A 20526-nucleotide genomic window follows, 5' to 3' on the forward strand; every position below is an offset into this window, starting at 1 on the left:
AGGCTGAGGGAGGGAAGGATGGCTGAGGGGGAGGGGGAAGGCAGGCTGAGGGAGGTAGGGAAGGCAGGCTGAGGGAGGTAGGGAAGGCAGGCGGAGGGAGGGAGGGAAGGCAGGCTGAGGGGCTGAGGGAGGAAAAGCTGGAAGCAGTGAGCTGCCAAGTCACCAGGCAGACAGTTTTTTATTTAGAAATCTTTATTAGGATTGAAAAGAAACAATTTCAGTACCTTGTGGAAATCCCACACCCAGAGAGAGAGAGAGAAGCAGATTGGTATCAAAAAAACTATACTGGAAAAAGATTAAAGAGCCTGTGGCATACAATGTTGGAAAAATACTTGTCACACTGAATGTGAAGGGCAAAAAAATAACCTTTCAAATAGAGCATACAATTCTTTTTTTAAAAGGAGCAGAGTTCCTCGGAACGATCCTGTATTTAGTCACTGCTTTTCACTACAGCATTTTCTCTTACTAAAGTGTGTATATACATCTATTATATAAAAAATAAGTCAGCACTCCCCAGACAACAGGAAGACCCGTATTCTCAGGGAAGCTCACCTTTAAATTCACTAAAACCCTGTGTGCAAACAGCACTAACTCAAATGCTTTGGGCCTGCACTGTAGACCAGGGGGCTGGAAAGGGTAGTACTGGAGATGGTCCAGCTCCCTCCCAGGCTCACCCCTGGTGGGCAGAGAGGCTTGTAGGTGCCTCTCGCAGTGAGGTCTCGGTGGGTGGGGGAGGAGGTGACAGTGAGGAGAACTGGAAGGATGCTGACACTGAAGGGGCTGAGATCCCACCGCTGCCTGCTGCGGAGACTGAACTCTCACCAAAATCCCGATGCCTTGAGGGCAGGGTTTCAGCCCAGGGTCAATGCTGGCCGACTTCAGAGTGGGACCAGGAGGCTGCAGGGATTGGCTGAGGCACATTAGTGGCAGGGGGTGAAGCAGCTCAAGTAGAACAGCCACAGGGACATCTGATGCTGCACCATTCACCTGAAAACAGAAGGATCCCGTTTATGGAGGCCTACACTTTCATCATTCTCACACACACACACACAGAAACACACACACACACACACACACACACACACACACACACACACACTGATACAAACACACACACACACACACACACACACACACACAGTGATACACACAGAGGTACAGACACAGTGATACAAACACACACACAGAGGTACAGACACAGTGATACAAACACACACATAGAGGTACAGACACACACAGACACAGTCTTACAAACACACAGTCTTACAAACACACAGTCTTACAAACACACAGTCTTACAAACACACAGTCTTACAAACACACAGTCTTACAAACACACAGTCTTACAAACACACAGTCTTACAAACACACAGTCTTACAAACACACAGTCTTACAAACACACAGTCTTACAAACACACAGTCTTACAAACACACAGTCTTACAAACACACAGTCTTACAAACACACAGTCTTACAAACACACAGTCTTACAAACACACAGTCTTACAAACACACAGTCTTACAAACACACAGTCTTACAAACACACAGTCTTACAAACACACAGTCTTACAAACACACAGTCTTACAAACACACAGTCTTACAAACACACAGTCTTACAAACACACAGTCTTACAAACACACAGTCTTACAAACACACAGTCTTACAAACACACACACACACACACAGTGATACACACACAGGTACAGACACAGACACAGTGATATAAACACACACACAGAGGTACAGACACAGTGATACAAACACACACATAGAGGTACAGACACACACAGACACAGTCTTACAAACACACAGTCTTACAAACACACAGTCTTACAAACACACAGTCTTACAAACACACACACACACACACACAGTGATACACACACAGACACAGTGATATAAACACACACACAGAGGTACAGACACACACAGACACAGTGATACAAACACACAGTTTTACAAACACACACACACAGTGATACAGACACAGTGATACACACACACACACAGTGATACAAACACACACACACAGTGATAAATGACAGAGATACAGACATAAACAGACACACAGTGATACAGACATACACACACAGAGATACAGACACACAGAGACAGTGATAGACACACAGAGATACAGACACACACCGAGAGATACAGACACATACACATACACACACACACAGTGATACACACACACACACAGATACAGACACACACAGATACAGACACACACAGATACAGACACACACAGTGATACAGAAACACACACACACACAGTGATAAATGACAGAGATACAGACATACACACAGTGACACACACACACAGAGATACAGACACACACACACACAGAGATACAGAGACAGTGATAGACACACAGATACAGACACATACACAGACACACAGTGATACAGACACACACACACACACAGTGATACACACACACACACACACACAGTGATACACACACACACACACAGTGATACACACACACACACACAGTGATACACACACACACAGTGATACACACACACACAGTGATACACACACACACAGTGATACAGACACACACAGTGATACAGACACACACAGTGATACAGACACACACACACACAGTGATACAGACACACACACACACACAGTGATACAGACACACACACACAGACACACACACACACACACACAGTGATACACTGAGATATTGACATACACACAGTGATACACACCGAGAGATACGGACACATACACAGACACACAGTGATACAGACACAGAGATACACACACACACAGTGATACAGACACACACACAGTGATACAGACACACACACAGTGATACAGACACACACACACAATGATACAGAGATACGGACACACACACAGACACACAGATACACAAACAGTGATACAGACATACAAACACAGTGGTACAAACACACACACACAGAGATACAGACACACACACACACAGAGATACAGACACACACACACACAGAGATACAGTCACGCACACACAGAGATACAGTCACGCACACACAGAGATACAGTCACGCACACACAGAGATACAGTCACGCACACACAGAGATACAGACACGCACACACAGAGATACAGTCACGCACACACAGAGATACAGTCACGCACACACAGAGATACAGTCACGCACACACAGAGATACAGTCACGCACACACAGAGATACAGTCACGCACACACAGAGATACAGTCACGCACACACAGAGATACAGTCACGCACACACAGAGATACAGTCACGCACACACAGAGATACAGTCACGCACACACAGAGATACAGTCACGCACACACAGAGATACAGTCACGCACACACAGAGATACAGTCACGCACACACAGAGATACAGTCACGCACACACAGAGATACAGTCACGCACACACAGAGATACAGTCACGCACACACAGAGATACAGTCACGCACACACAGAGATACAGTCACGCACACACAGAGATACAGTCACGCACACACAGAGATACAGTCACGCACACACAGAGATACAGTCACGCACACACAGAGATACAGTCACGCACACACAGAGATACAGTCACGCACACACAGAGATACAGTCACGCACACACAGAGATACAGTCACGCACACACAGAGATACAGTCACGCACACACAGAGATACAGTCACGCACACACAGAGATACAGTCACGCACACACAGAGATACAGTCACGCACACACAGAGATACAGTCACGCACACACAGAGATACAGTCACGCACACACAGAGATACAGTCACGCACACACAGAGATACAGTCACGCACACACAGAGATACAGTCACGCACACACAGAGATACAGTCACGCACACACAGAGATACAGTCACGCACACAGAGATACAGTCACGCACACACAGAGATACAGTCACGCACACACAGAGATACAGTCACGCACACACAGAGATACAGTCACGCACACACAGAGATACAGTCACGCACACACAGAGATACAGTCACGCACACACAGAGATACAGTCACGCACACACAGAGATACAGTCACGCACACACAGAGATACAGTCACGCACACACAGAGATACAGTCACGCACACACAGAGATACAGTCACGCACACACAGAGATACAGTCACGCACACACAGAGATACAGTCACGCACACACAGAGATACAGTCACGCACACACAGAGATACAGTCACGCACACACAGAGATACAGTCACGCACACACAGAGATACAGTCACGCACACACAGAGATACAGTCACGCACACACAGAGATACAGTCACGCACACACAGAGATACAGTCACGCACACACAGAGATACAGTCACGCACACACAGAGATACAGTCACGCACACACAGAGATACAGTCACGCACACACAGAGATACAGTCACGCACACACAGAGATACAGTCACGCACACACAGAGATACAGTCACGCACACACAGAGATACAGTCACGCACACACAGAGATACAGTCACGCACAAACAGAGATACAGTCACGCACAAACAGAGATACAGTCACGCACAAACAGAGATACAGTCACGCACACACAGTATACACAGAGATACAGACACACACAGTGATACAGAGACACACACAGAGATAGAGATACAGACACACACACACACACACACAGTATACACAGAGATACAGACACACACAGTGATACAGACACACACAGTGATAGAGATACAGACACACACACACAGAGATAGAGATACAGACACACACACAGTGATACAGACACACACACACACACACACACACACAGTGATACAAACACACACACACAGTGATACAAACACACACACACACACAGAGATACAGATACATGCTCTCACTTACACAGACAGACACACTCTCAGATAGACAACAGGTATGCATGCACGCACTCACCAGGTACAGATGCCAGTCCCCTCACGAACATATCATGCACACAAATTCATGTGCACGCGCACACATATACACACACACACAGCCCCCTAGGCTTGAGGATGAGGCTGAATAGCCTCTAGCTGTTCCTATACGTTCCAATGTAGTGTTGGTAGCTGGTGGAACAATAAAGAGAGGAGGCCTGGGGGGGCACTTTACAAGCTCAGACATAGTGAGGTCTGGGTCAGCATGACCCCTCATCACCACCCCCCACCTTTCTGACAGTGTGTGTCTGGGTCAGCGTGGCCCACGCCCTTTCTGACAGTGTGTGGCTGTGTCAGCGTGACCCCCCCTTTCTGACAGTGTGTGTCATTCACCGTCCCTACTGAGGAACTGAACACCCTGCCTTCCCCACCTCCCTTCCCTCTGTCCCACTTCCAATGTAAAATTGCAATGCTTCTCGAAAGCTATATAACTACCCATCTGTCCCTCACTCACTCACACTCAACAATCTATCTCAAACACATTCTCTCGTGTTTGACACACACACACATCCCCACCTCTCCCACTCACATCCTTCCAACAATTTCTGTCTGTCTCACTCTCACACACCTGTCGCTCCCCATCTCTCTCCCACCCAAGCATCTCCCTCTCTCATTCACACACACACACACACCCCAACCTGTATCTCTCCTCTCTCACACACACACACAGGACAAACACACACACATTCTTTCTCACTTACTCTGACACCCACCCACCTCTCACACATAGGACGCGCACAGACACCCCCGTCTCTCTGCTCTCTCTCTCTCACACACACACACACACACACACACACACACACACACACACACACACACACACACACAGTCTTTCTCTGCCTCCCAAACACAAGCCTCTGCGGGGAACTGGAAGAGCAGATCATGTTGTCCCCAGTTGGAATTGCACCCTCAGCCACGCTTCTCCCCCACCTCCTCCCCATCCCTACCACACGATCTCTACAATTCCAACCGTGGCCATTAGGATGCAGGAGGGTTGGGGTTTTGGTAAATCGAGGCCTTTTCTTTCAGTGTATCCAGGCAGAGGCGACAGCTCCAGCTTCCTGTAAAAGAGAGGGGGAGATAAACAAGTGGGTGAGTACAGACACCACACAGAGGGAGGCCCATTTCAAAGCAATCTCACTCCTTTCCTGGGTCCTGTGGGGCCAGCCGATGCCATTTGATTCGATTTTAGTGTCATGTGCACTGACCAGGCTCTGAGTGTGACACTGTTCAGCTCAGTCTTAGGATAGAGGGCAGGTAGTGGGGAGAACTTGATCTGGAGCTCCAGCAGTGGGGAACATCCTCCCCGCAATCCAGTCTATCCAGCTCTGTCAGATTGGGATATACTTCACTCAGATCTCCTCACATTCTTTTAAACTTCACTGAAATTCGCCCATTCAACCCAATCTCTCCTTCACAATATGACAAACTTCTCCTCACATGAATCGGTCTTGGCAATGCTTGTGGAATTCATTCTCTGTTAGGAATATTATTGGTAAGGGGGCTATATTCCAGTGTGGCCTTACCAAGGCCATGTACAGCTGCAGCAAGACATTCTTGCTCTGAATTCAAACCCTCTTGCAATGAAAGCCAATGTACCATTGGCCTCCAAAACTAGTAACAGGCATGCACTGACACCTTGGTAAATCTGCAATTCCCCAGCTGTGAGCATTTCAACAGCACTCTACCAAGCTGCTTTTCTTACTGAAGCCAGCTTCAGATTTCGCCAGGTCACAGTGCCTCATTCTCTGCAAACCAGCACATTATGTAGGTAGTCCTGTTAGCAGCCTGTCACCCAGTGATGGGCCATAAGGAGAGATGGTAGGAATGTTCAGGGCAGATGTTGGGAAGCACAAAGGGTGGGAGAGGTTTGGAATTCTGTTTCACAGACAGCAGTGGGATGCTGAATCAGTTGTTAACGTTAAATGTAAGACAGATATGTCTGCGTTAACCATTAAGGGACAGGGGCAAAGGGCAGGCACATGGAGCTGGGCTTCACTGAACAGCAGAACAGGCCTGAGGAGCTGAATGGCCTACTCCTGCTTCTAAGTTCTGCTTGCCCCTTCCACCAACATGTCCGAGACCTCTTCATATCTTCCTCACCATTCCCAATATCACCTAGGTGTGTGTTGCCCAGATATGAAAATATTATGTTTCATTCCCATGTCCAAATTGTTGATAAACATTGTGAATATTTGGGCCTAAGCACTGATCCCTGTGGTGTTGCACTTGTCACTGCATTCCCCACTGAAAATGGCCCGTATCATTTCTACTCTGTTTCTTGTCTGCTAACCAGTCCTCAGCCCATCCCAGTATATTACCGTCAATCCCATTGGCTTCGATTCTCCATACTAACCTCTTCCATGGGACTTTATCAAAATCTTGCTGAAACTCCAAATGCACCATACCTATCGGCTCTCCCAAATCTATTGTGCTCATAACATCATCAAATAAACTTTCCAATTGGTCTGTCAGACACAATTTTCCCTTTCACAAATCCATGTTGACTGTTTAATCCCACCGGTGATTTCTAAGTGCCCAGCTCATCACATCCTTCCCAGCACACGCCAGCATTTCTCAGTCACTGAGGTTAGGCTAACCAGTCTGGAATTCTGTGTTTGCTCCCTCTGAACTTTAAATAGGACTTGGGGGGGCACAGTCACATTTAGGACCCTTCATTGATGAAAGCATGCAGGAGGCATCATGTAGCCCGTGTCCATCTGTCTGTCTCCCCTCTCTCTTCCCCCAGAAACAGTCATCTTGGAGTTTCAGTAGATGCAGGCCTAGCTCACCTTCAGGGGGCTCCGACATCGGTGGGGTGAGGCAGTACATGTGGTAACCACGATCACAGTCATCACAGAACAGGAGCTGGTCCTGGGGAATTCAACAGCAAAAAGCCATCAGCAGAGAAAATAGAACCATACCGCACAGGACAGGCCCTTCAGTCCACCATGTTGTGCCCAACTTTTACCCTAATCCTAAGGTCTATCTAACCCCCACCCCCACCTTATACTATCATCCATATGCCTATCTAATAGCCACTTAAATGCCTCTAATGAGGCCGACTCCACTAACCTCTCCAGAAATGCATTCCACGCCGCGACCACTCTCTGAGTAAAGAACCTACTCTGACATCTCCCCTATATCTATCTCCACTCACTTTAAAACAATGCCCCTCATAAAAGCTATCTCCACCCTAGGAAAAAGTCTCTGGCTATCCACTGTATCTATACCTCTGATCATTTTGTACACCTCTATCAAGTCACCTCTCATCCTTCGTTGTTCTAAAGAGAAAAGCCCTAGCGCTCTCAATTTTTCCTCATAAGATCTTCCCTCCATTCCAGGCAACATCCTGGTAAATCTCCTCTGCATCTTTTTCAATGCCTCCACATCTTTCGTGTTATGAGGTGACCACAACTGGACCCAATACTCCAGATGTGGCCAAACCAGGCTTTTGTATAGTTGGAGCATAACTTCATGGCTCTTGAACTCAATCCCTCTATTAATGAAACCTAACATACCATACACCTTAACAACTCTATCCACCTGGGAGGCAGCTTTCAGGAACTGTGAACATGAACCCCAAGATCCCTCTGATCCTCCACACCACCAAGAATCTTTGTTAACCCTGTATTCTGCTTTCAAGCTTTTTCTTCCAAAATGAATCACCTCACACTTTTCACAGTTAAACTCCATCTGCCACTTTGGAGCCCAGCTCTGCATCCTATCAAAATCCCTCTGTAACCTAGAACAGCCCTCCACACTGTCCACAGCTCGACTCACCTCTGTATCTGCGAACTTACTAACCCACCCTTCCACTCCTTCATCCGAATCATTTACAAAAATCACAAATAGAATAGGACCCAGAACAGATCCTTGTGGTACACCACTCGTAACTGAGCACCATGTTGAATATTTTCCATCCACTACCACCCTTTGTCTTCTAAGGGTCAGCCAATTCTGAATCCAATCTGCCACATTTCCCCCTATCCCATGCCTCCTTACCTTCTGCATGAACCTACCACAGGGAACCTTATCAAATACCTTACTTAAATCCATGTATACCATATCCACTGCTCTACCTTCACCCATGTGTTTGGTCACCTCTTCAAAGAATTCAATAAGGTTTGTGAGACATGATCTACCCCTCACAAATCCATCCCGACTATCACAAATCAAACTGTGCCTATCCAAGTGATCATAAATCCTATCTCTCAGAGCCCTTTCCAATAATTTGCCCATCACTGACATAATACTAACTGGTCTGTAATTTCTGGGGTTATCCCTATTCCCTTTTTTGAACAAGGGAATGATGTCTGCCTCTCTCCAATCTTCCAGCACTATACCCATGGACAGTGAGGACGAAAAGATCATTGCCAAAGGCTCTGCAATGTCTTCCCTTGCTTCCCATAGAATCCTCGGATAAGTCCCATGCGGCCTGGGGGTCTTATCTATCTTCAACTTCCTCAAAATTCCTAGCACATCTTCCTTACTAACATCGACCTCCTCTAGCCTACCAGCCTGTTTCAAACTGTCCTCCTCTACAACTAGGTCCCTCTCAGTTGTGAATACCAGAAGAAAAGTATTCATTAAGGACTTCTCCTATCTCTTTAGGCTCTGTGCACAAATTCCCTTTACAATCCTTGATCATCCCTACCCTTTCTCTGGACATTCTCTTATTCCTCACATATGTGTAAAAAGCCTTGGGGTTTTCCTTGATCCTATCTGCCAAGGTTTTCTCGTGCCCCCTTATAGCTCTCCTGAGCCCTTTCTTCAGCTCCTTCCTGAATAACTTGTATCCCTCGAGAGCCTTTTCCGGTCCTTGTTTCCTAAACCTTACATAAGTATCCTTCTTCCTCTTAACCAGCCGTTCAACCTCTTGAGAACCAAGGCTCCCTCACTCAACCGCATCTTCCCTGCCTGCTCGGGACAAACATATCGAGCACACGCAGTATGCATTCCTTAAACAATCTCCATATTTCTACAGTGCTCTTCCCTCGCAGCATCTGTTGCCATTTGATATTACCCAGTCCTAACAGAATTGTAATTACCTTACCCTGCTGTATGTACCTATGCTTTTCCATGACTATTGTAAAATAACAGTTATGAGCACTATCGCCAAAATGCTCTCCTACCAACAGGTCCAACACTTGGCCCGGTTCATTCCCAAGCACCAAATCCAAAGTGGCCTCTCCTCGTGTTGGTCTGTCTACGTACTGTGTCGGAAATCCTTCCTGAAGACACTGGACAAAATCCGCTCCATCTAAATTTTTACAACTAAAATGTTTCCAATCAATATTTGGAACGTTGAAGTCACCCATGACTACAACCTTGTGACTTCTGCACCTTTCCAGCATCTGCCTCCCAATGCACTCCTCCACTTCTCTGCAACGATTAGGGGGTCTGTAAAAAACCCCAAGAGTGACTGCTTCTTTCTTGTCCCAGAGCGGGCACAGTACAGCGGTGCGTACTATTAGCTGGCGAGTTGGAGAAGTGAAGCTGCTCTGAGTGCAGTTATGAGATTTGGAGGGAGCTCACCGTTGCTATGGTTTCCTGTGCTGACAGGATACTGGCTACTGGGCAGTTTGTGCTCACTCGCACTGTCCTTGTACTCACATCATTCTCAGAGGTTCCACACAGATTGCAGCATTTACACTCGATGCACTGCCAACGATATGTCTTTACCGCTGCCATCATCACCGGGGTGAACTGCAGACACGAAGGGTGTCCTGGAAACACAAACCACTCGGTTAGCAACCAGCCTGACCAATCCCTCTCGCCATTCGCCAAACCCCACAGCCTCATCTCTGCAACAGACCCGAAACCGGAGGCAGCTCCTGGACTGGGGGGAGCAGCGGGTCGACAGAGCAGGGCAACGTGGGCACAGTGGTGGGGAAGGGACCGAGAGCTGACAGCCCCCAGCGTCCGTGAGGAAAGGCTGGAAAAGGCTCCTCTCGCAGACTGAGGAAGCCTAGGCAATGAAGTGGGACATTTCTGATCGACCGCAGCGGGAGGTGAAGGCGCTGATGTCAAATATCCCCGAATCAATCCAACAGATAATTCACCACCACCCCACCCCCCACCAATCCCAAGAGAGCGAGGAGGCCGTGGGGCACACAGGGAAGGATCGGGGGGAGTTGTGTTGGTACGTTTAAAGGGAATCACAAGAGAGAATGGAAACGGAGGTGGGGGGCATAGGGTGTGGAGGGAGGCTCACAGGGAGCAGCAGCACTAGCTGATGGGCTGATTGGTCTGCCTGTAAAATCTGTCAAGGACATCAAGCAGTGAGGTTGGGTACCTGAGCGGCCACAGTCTGAGCACGACACCAGCTCCTCAGACTGGCCTGTCTTCTTGTTGAGTCTTGAATCGCCCAAGCAGAAGTCGCAGTAGTTGTTGGGGAGTGCCAGTCCATCGGGCCCCTTCTTCGCTGTGGATTAGAAACCAGAAAACAAGAGATACAGAGAGTGCAAGGGGGGGGGAGAGAGACAGAGAGAGAGAGACAGAGAGAGAGAGACAGAGAGAGAGAGAGACAGAGAGAGAGAGAGACAGAGAGAGAGAGAGACAGAGACAGAGACAGAGACAGAGACAGAGAGAGAGACAGAGACAGAGACAGAGAGAGAGACAGAGACAGAGAGAGAGACAGAGACAGAGAGAGAGACAGAGACAGAGAGAGAGACAGAGACAGAGAGAGAGACAGAGATATAGTGTCAGAGCTCTCAGAGAATTGTCAGAAACAGCTCACCAACTCTTGCCTGCATTTACTTGGTAACAACAATGTCCTGGGCGGGTGGGGGAGCTGGGGGCTTGGTGATCACTGCTGTGGGCTGTGGTGGATTCCAGGGGGGGGAAAGGGGTGGACACAGCCTGTGGCACTGGGCAGCGGGGAGAAAGCAGGAGGTGACTGTCACAGACCGTCAGTGAAACAGCATGGTGAGCATGCTGCCCCACCTCATCAACAACCCAGTGGACAGCAGGGAGGGAGACAATAAAACAAACCCCCGTCCCCTCTGCGGGCTCACACTTGCTTTTTAAGACACTTAGCGACTTACAGCAATGGGAGCATTTGGATCTGATTGGGATGCTGGCTCAGGGGGTATCCAAAACCTGGGCAAAACCGCGTCAAGGACCTATTGGGTTCAGGGCAGGACCAGGCCCTCAGGCAGCAGGGATACCCTCACCTCGGTACCTCAGATCTGTCCACCTCACTCCCCCATCGCGAGCACTCCCCTCACACCCAGACACAGTAAGGCAGTAAGAGAGAGAGGTTGGCTCCAGACCTGCTTTTAATTTTCTGAAGTCGCCTGGAGGTCGCCCCACTGTAACGAAGAGAAGGGGACAGTGAGAAAAGACCAGCATTTCTGCATTTCTCCTGCAAACCAGCCCCCACCTTCCCCAGCTCACTCCAACTTGCCCCAGCATCAAACAGGGGCTGTGCTCGAATCTCGCTGGATAGGTGTCCACAGGGCTTCCCTCCAGCTGGTGCCTTGACACAGAGGTCCCATTCTCTCCATGCAGGCTGCTCGACTGCAGGCGACATCACAGTCAAAGCTGGGGCCATCACCACCCAATGGCCAAACATACACTGTTTCCAGAGGGATGTCACCAAGTAGTAAACAGGGATGGTAATCAGCTTTCTTGTTCACCCCCACAACAGCCACCACCACCCCCACCCCCTGGGTGCCCCTCACCGCCCGAGTACAGGGGCCCGCTGATGGAGTGGAGCTGGTAGTTGACAGCTGAGGATCAATGTGGAAAGGTGTGAGGTGAGACACTTTGGTCAGAACAACGTTGAGTGATGTAAAACTGGGATACAATTCTAAAGGGGATGGAGGAGCAGAGGAAGCTGGGTGTAGATGTGTACGGATCACCAAAAGTGGCAGGAAGGTGTTTAGCACACTTGCATTCATGCTCAGACCATCTGAGTGTAGGAGTTGGGGACGTCACGTTGAGGTTGTACAGGGACGTTGGTGAAGCCTCTTCTGGAACTCTGTGTCTGGTTCTGGTCGCCCTGCTATTGGAAGCATATTACTGGGCTGGAGAGGGTTCAGGAGAGATTTATGAGGAGGTTGCCAGGGAATGGGGGGTTTGAGTTATAAGGAGAGGCTGGATAAGCTGGGATCTTTTGCACTGCAGTGTAGGAAGGTTGATGGGTGACCTTACAAAATAAAGAGGAGTAGGTGTGTTTTCCCTGGAATGGAGAATTTCAACAGGAGACGGCACATTTTTAAAGTGAGATAAGAAAGGTTTACAAAAGACATGAGGGGAAATTTTTACACAGGGTGGTTCACGTGTGGAGTGCACTGCCAGAGCAAGTGGTGGATGTGGGGACAGTAACAAGATTTAAAACACATTTGGATAATTACATGAACAGGAAAGGTTTGGAAGGATATGGGCCAGCAGCAGGCAGGTGGGGCTAGTTTAGTTTGGGATTATGTTCGGCATGGACTGGTCGGACCTGAGGTGTGTTTCCGTGCTGTATAACTCGCAGTCTGTGGCAAGAGAACAGGGCAGTTAATAAGGTGGACAGCTTTATTAATAGGGGCGCAGAAAACAGGAGCAGGGATGTGACAGTGAACTTGTATAAGACACGGACTAGACCTCAGCCGGAGTACTGTGTGTGGGTATTACACTTCAGGAAGGATGCAAATGCATTGGAGAGAGAGCAGGAGAGGTTTACAAGTATAATTCCAGGAATGAGACACTGAAGAAGGTGGAACTGTTCAACTTGGAGAGAAGGTTGACAGGTGACATGCTAAGGGTTTTCAAATTCCTGAGCAGGTTGGATAGATAGAGAGAAGCTGTTCCCATTTATAAAAGGAACAAGAATGAGACAGCACAGACTTAAAGTCATTTGCAAGAGGGTCAAATGTGACAGGAGATAACCTTTTTCGAACAGAATGAGGAGTACGGGTCAGGACTGCAAACGTGGTTTGACTGCAGCATTCACAAGAGGACTATTGGATAGAAGCAGCATACGCAGTATGGGGGCAATAGGCAGGAGATCTGCACTCTGGCTAACGATGGGCTCAATGGCCTCCTTCTACACTGTAATATGCCCGTGATCTCCCACACATCCCACCCTGGCTGAGATTACTGAAGTCGGCACAGAACCCATACCAGGAGCTGCCGGGTCAATCCAACTCACGCCACGCTGTTAGGGCATTAACCTCGAGTATCAAAGGTCCAAGAATGTTCTAGAAATCCAGGCAGGCCCCGGAGCCCGCACAAGCAAGAATTCCTATTTCTGAGTCTCTGGTACATGAGAATACATAAGCAGCAAAAGGACGAGGCCATTCAGCCCCTTCCTTCAGCCTGTTACACAGGAGCAGGACGAGGCCATTCAGCCCCTTCCTTCAGCCTGTTACACAGGAGCAGGACGAGGCCACACAGCCACTTCCTTCAGCCTGTTACACAGGAGCAGGACGAGGCCATTCAGCCACTTCCTTCAGCCTGTTACACAGGAGCAGGACAAGGCCATTCAGACCCTTCCTTCAGCCTGTTACACAGGAGCAGGACGAGGCCATTCGGCCGCTTCCTTCAGCCTGTTACACAGGAGCAGGACGAGGCCATTCGGCCCCTTCCTTCAGCCTGTTACACAGGAACAGGACGAGGCCATTCAGCCCCTTCCTTCAGCCTGTTACACAGGAGCAGGACGAGGCCATTCAGCCACTTCCTTCAGCCTGTTACACAGGAGCAGGACGAGGCCACACAGCCACTTCCTTCAGCCTGTTACACAGGAGCAGGACGAGGCCATTCAGCCACTTCCTTCAGCCTGTTACACAGGAGCAGGACAAGGCCATTCAGACCCTTCCTTCAGCCTGTTACACAGGAGCAGGACGAGGCCATTCGGCCGCTTCCTTCAGCCTGTTACACAGGAGCAGGACGAGGCCATTCGGCCCCTTCCTTCAGCCTGTTACACAGGAACAGGACGAGGCCATTCAGCCCCTTCCTTCAGCCTGTTACACAGGAGCAGGACGAGGCCATTCAGACCCTTCCTTCAGCCTGTTACACAGGAGCAGGACGAGGCCATTCAGACCCTTCCTTCAGTCGGTTACACAGGAACAGGACGAGGCCATTCGGCCCCCTCCTTCAGCCGGTTATACAGGAACAGGACGAGGCCATTCAGACCCTTCCTTCAGCCGGTTACACAGGAACAGGACGAGGCCATTCGGCCCCCTCCTTCAGCCGGTTATACAGGAACAGGACGAGGCCATTCGGCCCCCTCCTTAAGCCAGTTACACAGGAACAGGACGAGGCCATTCAGCCCCCTCCTTCAGCCAGTTATACCCGAACAGGACGAGGCCACTGAGCCCATTTTGAAGTCACACAGGATAGTGAGAAAATCATTCAAGAATCTTGAATCTGTTCTACTAAGCAATGAGATCTCAGGGGATGTGTTCCTCATGTCACACCCCTGGATAACAACCCAACAGTCCAGCCCCAGACCAGTCTCTTCACTTCAGAGAGGGATGTGGGTGCGGGGAGATGGAGCAGAGGAGGAAGTTCCAGAATGTTCCTTTGTGTGAGGAATTGCTTGCTGGCGGCCCCCGAATAGCCCAGCTCATATTTGAGGATGAAAGATTCTCTCCAATTTCCTTTTGAATTGCTCCATCTCTAGCCCCAGCCTTCCAGGAGTGAGTTTCGTTTGAAATCACGTTCTTGACATCATGCGCTCCGGCCAGGTTATAACTGCTCCTTCCAAAGCGAAACTGGGAATTTTGTGTTCAGTTGGTGGTGAGTGATTGCCAAACCTCAACCCCTTTTCACCTTCATTCATGTTGGATGTGCATATCTGGTTGGGCCCAGTCTTTACTGCCCGTCCCTAGTTGCCCCTTGGGAAGGTGGGGTTGAGCTGCCTTCCTGAACCACTGCAGTCCACCTGCTGTGGGGCTACCCATAAAGCCCCTTAGGGGGGGCATTTCCAGGATTGTGACCCAGAGACACTGAAGGAACGGGGATATATTCCCAAGTGGGACGGTGAGGGACTCGGAGGGAGACGTGCAGGGGGCGGTGTTCCCATGTACCTGCTGCCCTAGTTGGAAGTGGTTGTGGGTTTGGAAGGTGCTGTCTGAGGAGCTTTGGTGAGTTATCGGAGATTCTCTCAATCACACCCGGAGCCTTTGCAAGACCCCAAACCCCAATCCTGGGCCAGGCAGGGAATTCTCAATTAGGCCCTGTCCCATTATTATCCCACAAATGAATAAAATAAATAAATCAATTGCATGGTACTGGAGGGTGAAGGCTCAGGCAGCCCGTTGGTTTCTAAAAACACCTCATTGCTCAGCAGGTGGCTTTACAGAATAAGACAGCACAGCTGGAGGCTATTTGGTCTGTTGTGCAATGCCAGCTCTGAGGGAGTGGGATATCTCCCATTATTCCCAACTCCTTCCCCACCTCACCCACCACCCTGATGCACCATCTCCTCCCCCGCCTGCCCGTCACAGCCCTGGAGTAAACTGTACACACCACAGGCTGACACTAATGGATAGCACTCACACTCCCCAGCAGCTCTCCCCACTCCCACTCCTCCCTAGTAAAGAGAAAGATGGCAGCCACGCACACTTACGTTCCTCCCTCCGGTGCGATATCGGGATCTGGGGCTCCAGGTCTTTCTCATCATCTCCTTCTTCGTCTGCCAGGTGGGAATGTGCGTAGTGGTAGCTGAGCCCTGGCCGGTTCTTGTACCGTTTCCCACAGACTGTCGTAGCGAGGGGAGAGGAGAGAGCGAAAAAGAGACAGAATGGTTGAAGAAGCTGGCTGAATTCCCACAGGAACGACGTGAGAAAATGTAAGCTGTACAAAACACAACCAGAGATGGGAGGCTTGTACAGGCTAAAACCCCAAACACTGAAGGGCAGGAGCACTCCTCTCAGCTTCACCAACAGCCTGCGCACTTACAGAAACAGGCAGTGAGATTACATGGCAACTGGGGAACAAGGGCAAGGAAATGGTGGTGGGGGTGAGGGAGAAGAGAGAGACAGAGACAGGGGGGATAGAAGGAGAGACAGAGCGAGAGACAGAGCGAGAGACAGAGCGAGAGACAGAGCGAGAGACAGAGCGAGAGACAGAGCGAGAGACAGAGCGAGAGACAGAGCGAGAGACAGAGCGAGAGACAGAGCGAGAGACAGAGCGAGAGACAGAGCGAGAGACAGAGCGAGAGACAGAGCGAGAGACAGAGCGAGAGACAGAGCGAGAGACAGAGCGAGAGACAGAGCGAGAGACAGAGCGAGAGACAGAGCGAGAGACAGAGCGAGAGACAGAGCGAGAGACAGAGCGAGAGACAGAGCGAGAGACAGAGCGAGAGACAGAGCGAGAGACAGAGCGAGAGACAGAGCGAGAGACAGAGCGAGAGACAGAGCGAGAGACAGAGCGAGAGACAGAGCGAGAGACAGAGCGAGAGACAGAGCGAGAGACAGAGCGAGAGACAGAGCGAGAGACAGAGCGAGAGACAGAGCGAGAGACAGAGCGAGAGACAGAGCGAGAGACAGAGCGAGAGACAGAGCGAGAGAACAGTAAACCAAGCACAGGAATGGCAGAACTGTGTCAGCTCAGGCTTTTGGGCTGAACATCTAATTCTTAGTGAGCTAGTGTGTGTTAGGGTTACCTTGGGTTCTACTGACAAGAAATAAACAGGTTTAATCAGACAGTTAGTGTGGACAACACAGAAGCTGCTGCTGTTCCTGTTATCCCCAAAAGCCTCCTCCCACACCCTTCTCCATCTCCCTCTCTATTCCTTTCTCCGTGTGTTCATCCAGCTTCACTCCATTCCCCTCCCACCAAAAATATCCACCCAACTCCCCTTCAGCCCTTCCTGTGGGAGTCAGTCTCCCCATTCTCTGGGGGCAGGACCTTTCTCCTGAATTCCCCTTTGGATTTATCCAGGACTGTCCGATACCAATGGCTCTCCCCTGGTTCTGGTCTCCCCTCACAAGGGGAAACGTCTTCTCTCCATCTCCCCAGTCAAAACCCCTATACATCACTTCCATGAGTAGATCAAGTTAGCCCTCAGCCTGCGCTTTCCCAGAATAAGATAGCAGCAATTTCCCCTGTAGCTTTCTTCCTGGCAACGGTTCAGGGGTTTGTCTACGTTTCTTTTGGTCTTGCTGAGGGAGAGTGGCAGCAGGAGGGGAGACCAGCTAATTAGAGTTTGTCAGTTGTACATACTGACACCAGAAGGGAAAAGCGGATAGGCACCGAGCTTAAAAACACTCAGGAAAAGGTGAGCGCTGAGGAGCGACTGCATGGCCAGCAATGACTGACATTTGAGCACACAAATTACAGTTGGACAGTTACACGTTAATATCACTCACAGGGTCAGTCACTGCTGAACAAAGGGGTTGTACTGGCACTGACCCAGGACCAATCCGCACCGGCCCAGCACTTAGCCAAAGGAACACACTGAGGACACTGTCACTGCTTCCTGAGTGTGAACCTGGAAAAAGGGAGTAGCAGTGGGCACAAGCAACACAAATCCATCTGGGAATGTGGGCCTGAGAGAAAATCAAAATGAAGCAGAAGCTGGAATTTTGAGCAGACAGAGCCAGGACTGGACTGTTGGTTTGTTTGTTTCACAGCAGCGAAAGGTGAACAAGTACTTAAAGCATTAAATTTAATTAAATCACACCCACAAGACCATAGCTTCACAGACCCGAGATGACACCCCATGCTGCCATGCCAATTAAGAGCAGGAGGCGGCCACTCAGCCCATCGAGCAGACAGTGCATTTCCCTCACATTACAGTTGACAGGATTAGTCCCACCAAGTCTCAATACCTTTTGCAAACCCCATTCACCCTGCAGACCAGGAACAGAGCAACCTCAGTATTAAAACCAGACAGCATTCTGTTCCCATCTCCTGTCTCAGGGAAAGAGCTCCAGGCTGTCACAGCCCTCCAAGAGAAACCGTTTCAGGTCCTCTCCGTGCCAAAATGGTGACTGTGGGTCTTTAAACTAGGAGCCTCCAGTTCTAGATTTCCCCACAGGAGAAACACCCTTTCCACACCCACCCTGTCAGGATTTGATCGGCATCAAACAACTGGAGGGTCAGCGCCGAGGGAGCGCCGCACTGCCAGAGGGTCAGCGCCGAGGGAGTGCCACACTGTGTTGGAGGGTCAGCGCCGAGGGAGCGCCGCAGATAATCTAGGTCATTCCCACACTGTGTGGGATCTTCCTGTTTCCTACAGCAGTGAACACTGTTCATAAACAATCTCTTCAGTTGGCTCTGGTGTGTTGGCATGGCCTCAGCTGGGAAAGCTGTTCCAACTAATTCCTCTTTAGTGAGCGGCAGCAGAACAGACTGTTTTACCTGTGTCGGGGGCGGGGGGGGGGGGCGGACTGTGACAGCAGGGGAGCGAGAGAGAGACATTCGATTGGAAAGGAAATAGGGTCCTTGGTTGCTGATCCTACAGACCATTGCGTAAGTTCATTAGAAAAAGCAAGGAGCAGAGTGCCAATCAATGGCAATGTCATACTGCAGCCTGGTGCACTCACTCGGACACAGCCTCCTGGGAAACACTGGGCTGAGGAGCTCCCTGCAGGACCAGAGGAAGCATCTGTTGAGTCATTGTCTCTCATTGTCAGGGCTGGCAGGATTCGATTCAGGTTCAAGACAAGACACTGAGAGCAGTTCCTCAGCTGGAGGTGGTGATAGGTTAAACAGGAAGCAAAGCCCAACCTGGCCTCTCCCTCCCAAGGCTCAAAGTAATGTACCTATAACACAGAGGTAAACTGTCCCACTCTTCATATTTAATCATAAAAAACCAAGGGGAGGCCAGTCAGCCCCTCCAATCTACTCCCCAGTTCAGTAAGATCTTGGCTGGTCTGGCTGTGGTGGTCTCAATATAACCTTCTGTCTGTCATTGCCCCATACCCCTTGATCTGACTGTAACACATCCTGTGACCCAGCTTCCACTGCTCTCTCAGGGGAAGACAGTTTCACAGAGTAAGCACCCTCAGAGAAGACAGTCTTCCCTGTCTCCATCTTCAGTGGGAGACCCCTTATTCCAAGGGTGACTCCCTCACTTGCACTGCAGACTCCCCCGTGTCCTCTCAGCATTGGGCTTATTGCTGGGTTTGTCACACACTCACATGAGGACATGTCGCTGGCACAGTTTGCACAGTGAACTTTGGGGTTGAGGGTTCTGAAAGGAGTTATAAACTAGCCCCAGGAGTCAAGCTCTGCTCCAGGAGCAATGGCAAGTTCATTCAGCTTTTGCACATTGGATTTATATCACTCCCTGCCTGGACTGTGGGGCTAATCAACTAAGGACAGCATCGCTCTCATGTGACCCCCGACAGGCCTCTGCTGGCTGGGCTACGGATAGAAAATGGAGAGCAGGGGACTCACTGCTCCTCAGCAGCAGCTCAGGGACTGACTGACAGATTGGAAACCCCTCCCCAGGGGAGCTTCTTCGAGGCAGGAAGCTAAGCCTATTGCTCCCACAACACTGCCTCGCTCAGGGGCAGTGGGCATTCTCCCCCGACAACTCTTCAGCCGAGGCAATCTTTCCTGTTCTCCACCCACCCCTCCCCCAACACGCTCCCCCCACCCCACCAAAGGAACACGCACACACATACACACAGACAGACAGACACACGGAGGAAATCAGAAC

At 49.8% G+C, this 20526-nt stretch overlaps 2 protein-coding genes across 2 annotated transcripts in view; both read right to left on the reverse strand.

Annotated features, from left to right (window-relative positions):
• Positions 1 to 206: 206 nt before the first annotated feature.
• On the reverse strand, positions 207 to 3209 carry LOC132206730 (keratin-associated protein 4-12-like). The gene is made up of 2 exons (XM_059641465.1): positions 1920 to 3209; positions 207 to 1743 (listed from the first exon to the last, which is right to left on the reverse strand). Exon 1 carries the CDS (start codon positions 2911 to 2913, stop codon positions 1960 to 1962), a length of 954 nt encoding a protein of 317 aa, XP_059497448.1. The 5' UTR covers positions 2914 to 3209; the 3' UTR covers positions 207 to 1743; positions 1920 to 1959.
• Positions 3210 to 4368: 1159 nt separating this feature from the next.
• LOC125449298 (zinc finger protein ubi-d4 B-like) overlaps positions 4369 to 20526 on the reverse strand; it is a 32357-nt gene continuing 16199 nt past the window's right edge. The window contains exons 8-13 of the mRNA XM_059641483.1: positions 16483 to 16614; positions 12194 to 12232; positions 11215 to 11343; positions 10533 to 10645; positions 7709 to 7790; positions 4369 to 5977 (exon numbers count right to left, since the gene is read on the reverse strand). Coding sequence (XP_059497466.1) covers positions 5895 to 5977; positions 7709 to 7790; positions 10533 to 10645; positions 11215 to 11343; positions 12194 to 12232; positions 16483 to 16614 — 578 coding nt within the window. The 3' untranslated portion in view covers positions 4369 to 5894. The remainder of the gene's footprint in view (positions 5978 to 7708; positions 7791 to 10532; positions 10646 to 11214; positions 11344 to 12193; positions 12233 to 16482; positions 16615 to 20526) is intronic.

The sequence above is a fragment of the Stegostoma tigrinum genome, chromosome 42 (genome assembly GCF_030684315.1).
Source record: "Stegostoma tigrinum isolate sSteTig4 chromosome 42, sSteTig4.hap1, whole genome shotgun sequence".
NCBI classification, from domain to species: domain Eukaryota; kingdom Metazoa; phylum Chordata; class Chondrichthyes; order Orectolobiformes; family Stegostomatidae; genus Stegostoma; species Stegostoma tigrinum.

Coding starts and splice junctions, on each gene's coding strand:
- LOC132206730 (XM_059641465.1), bottom strand. CDS start 2,913: ATGTCTGTATCACTGTTTGTGTATCTGTGTGTCTGTGTGTGTGTCCGT.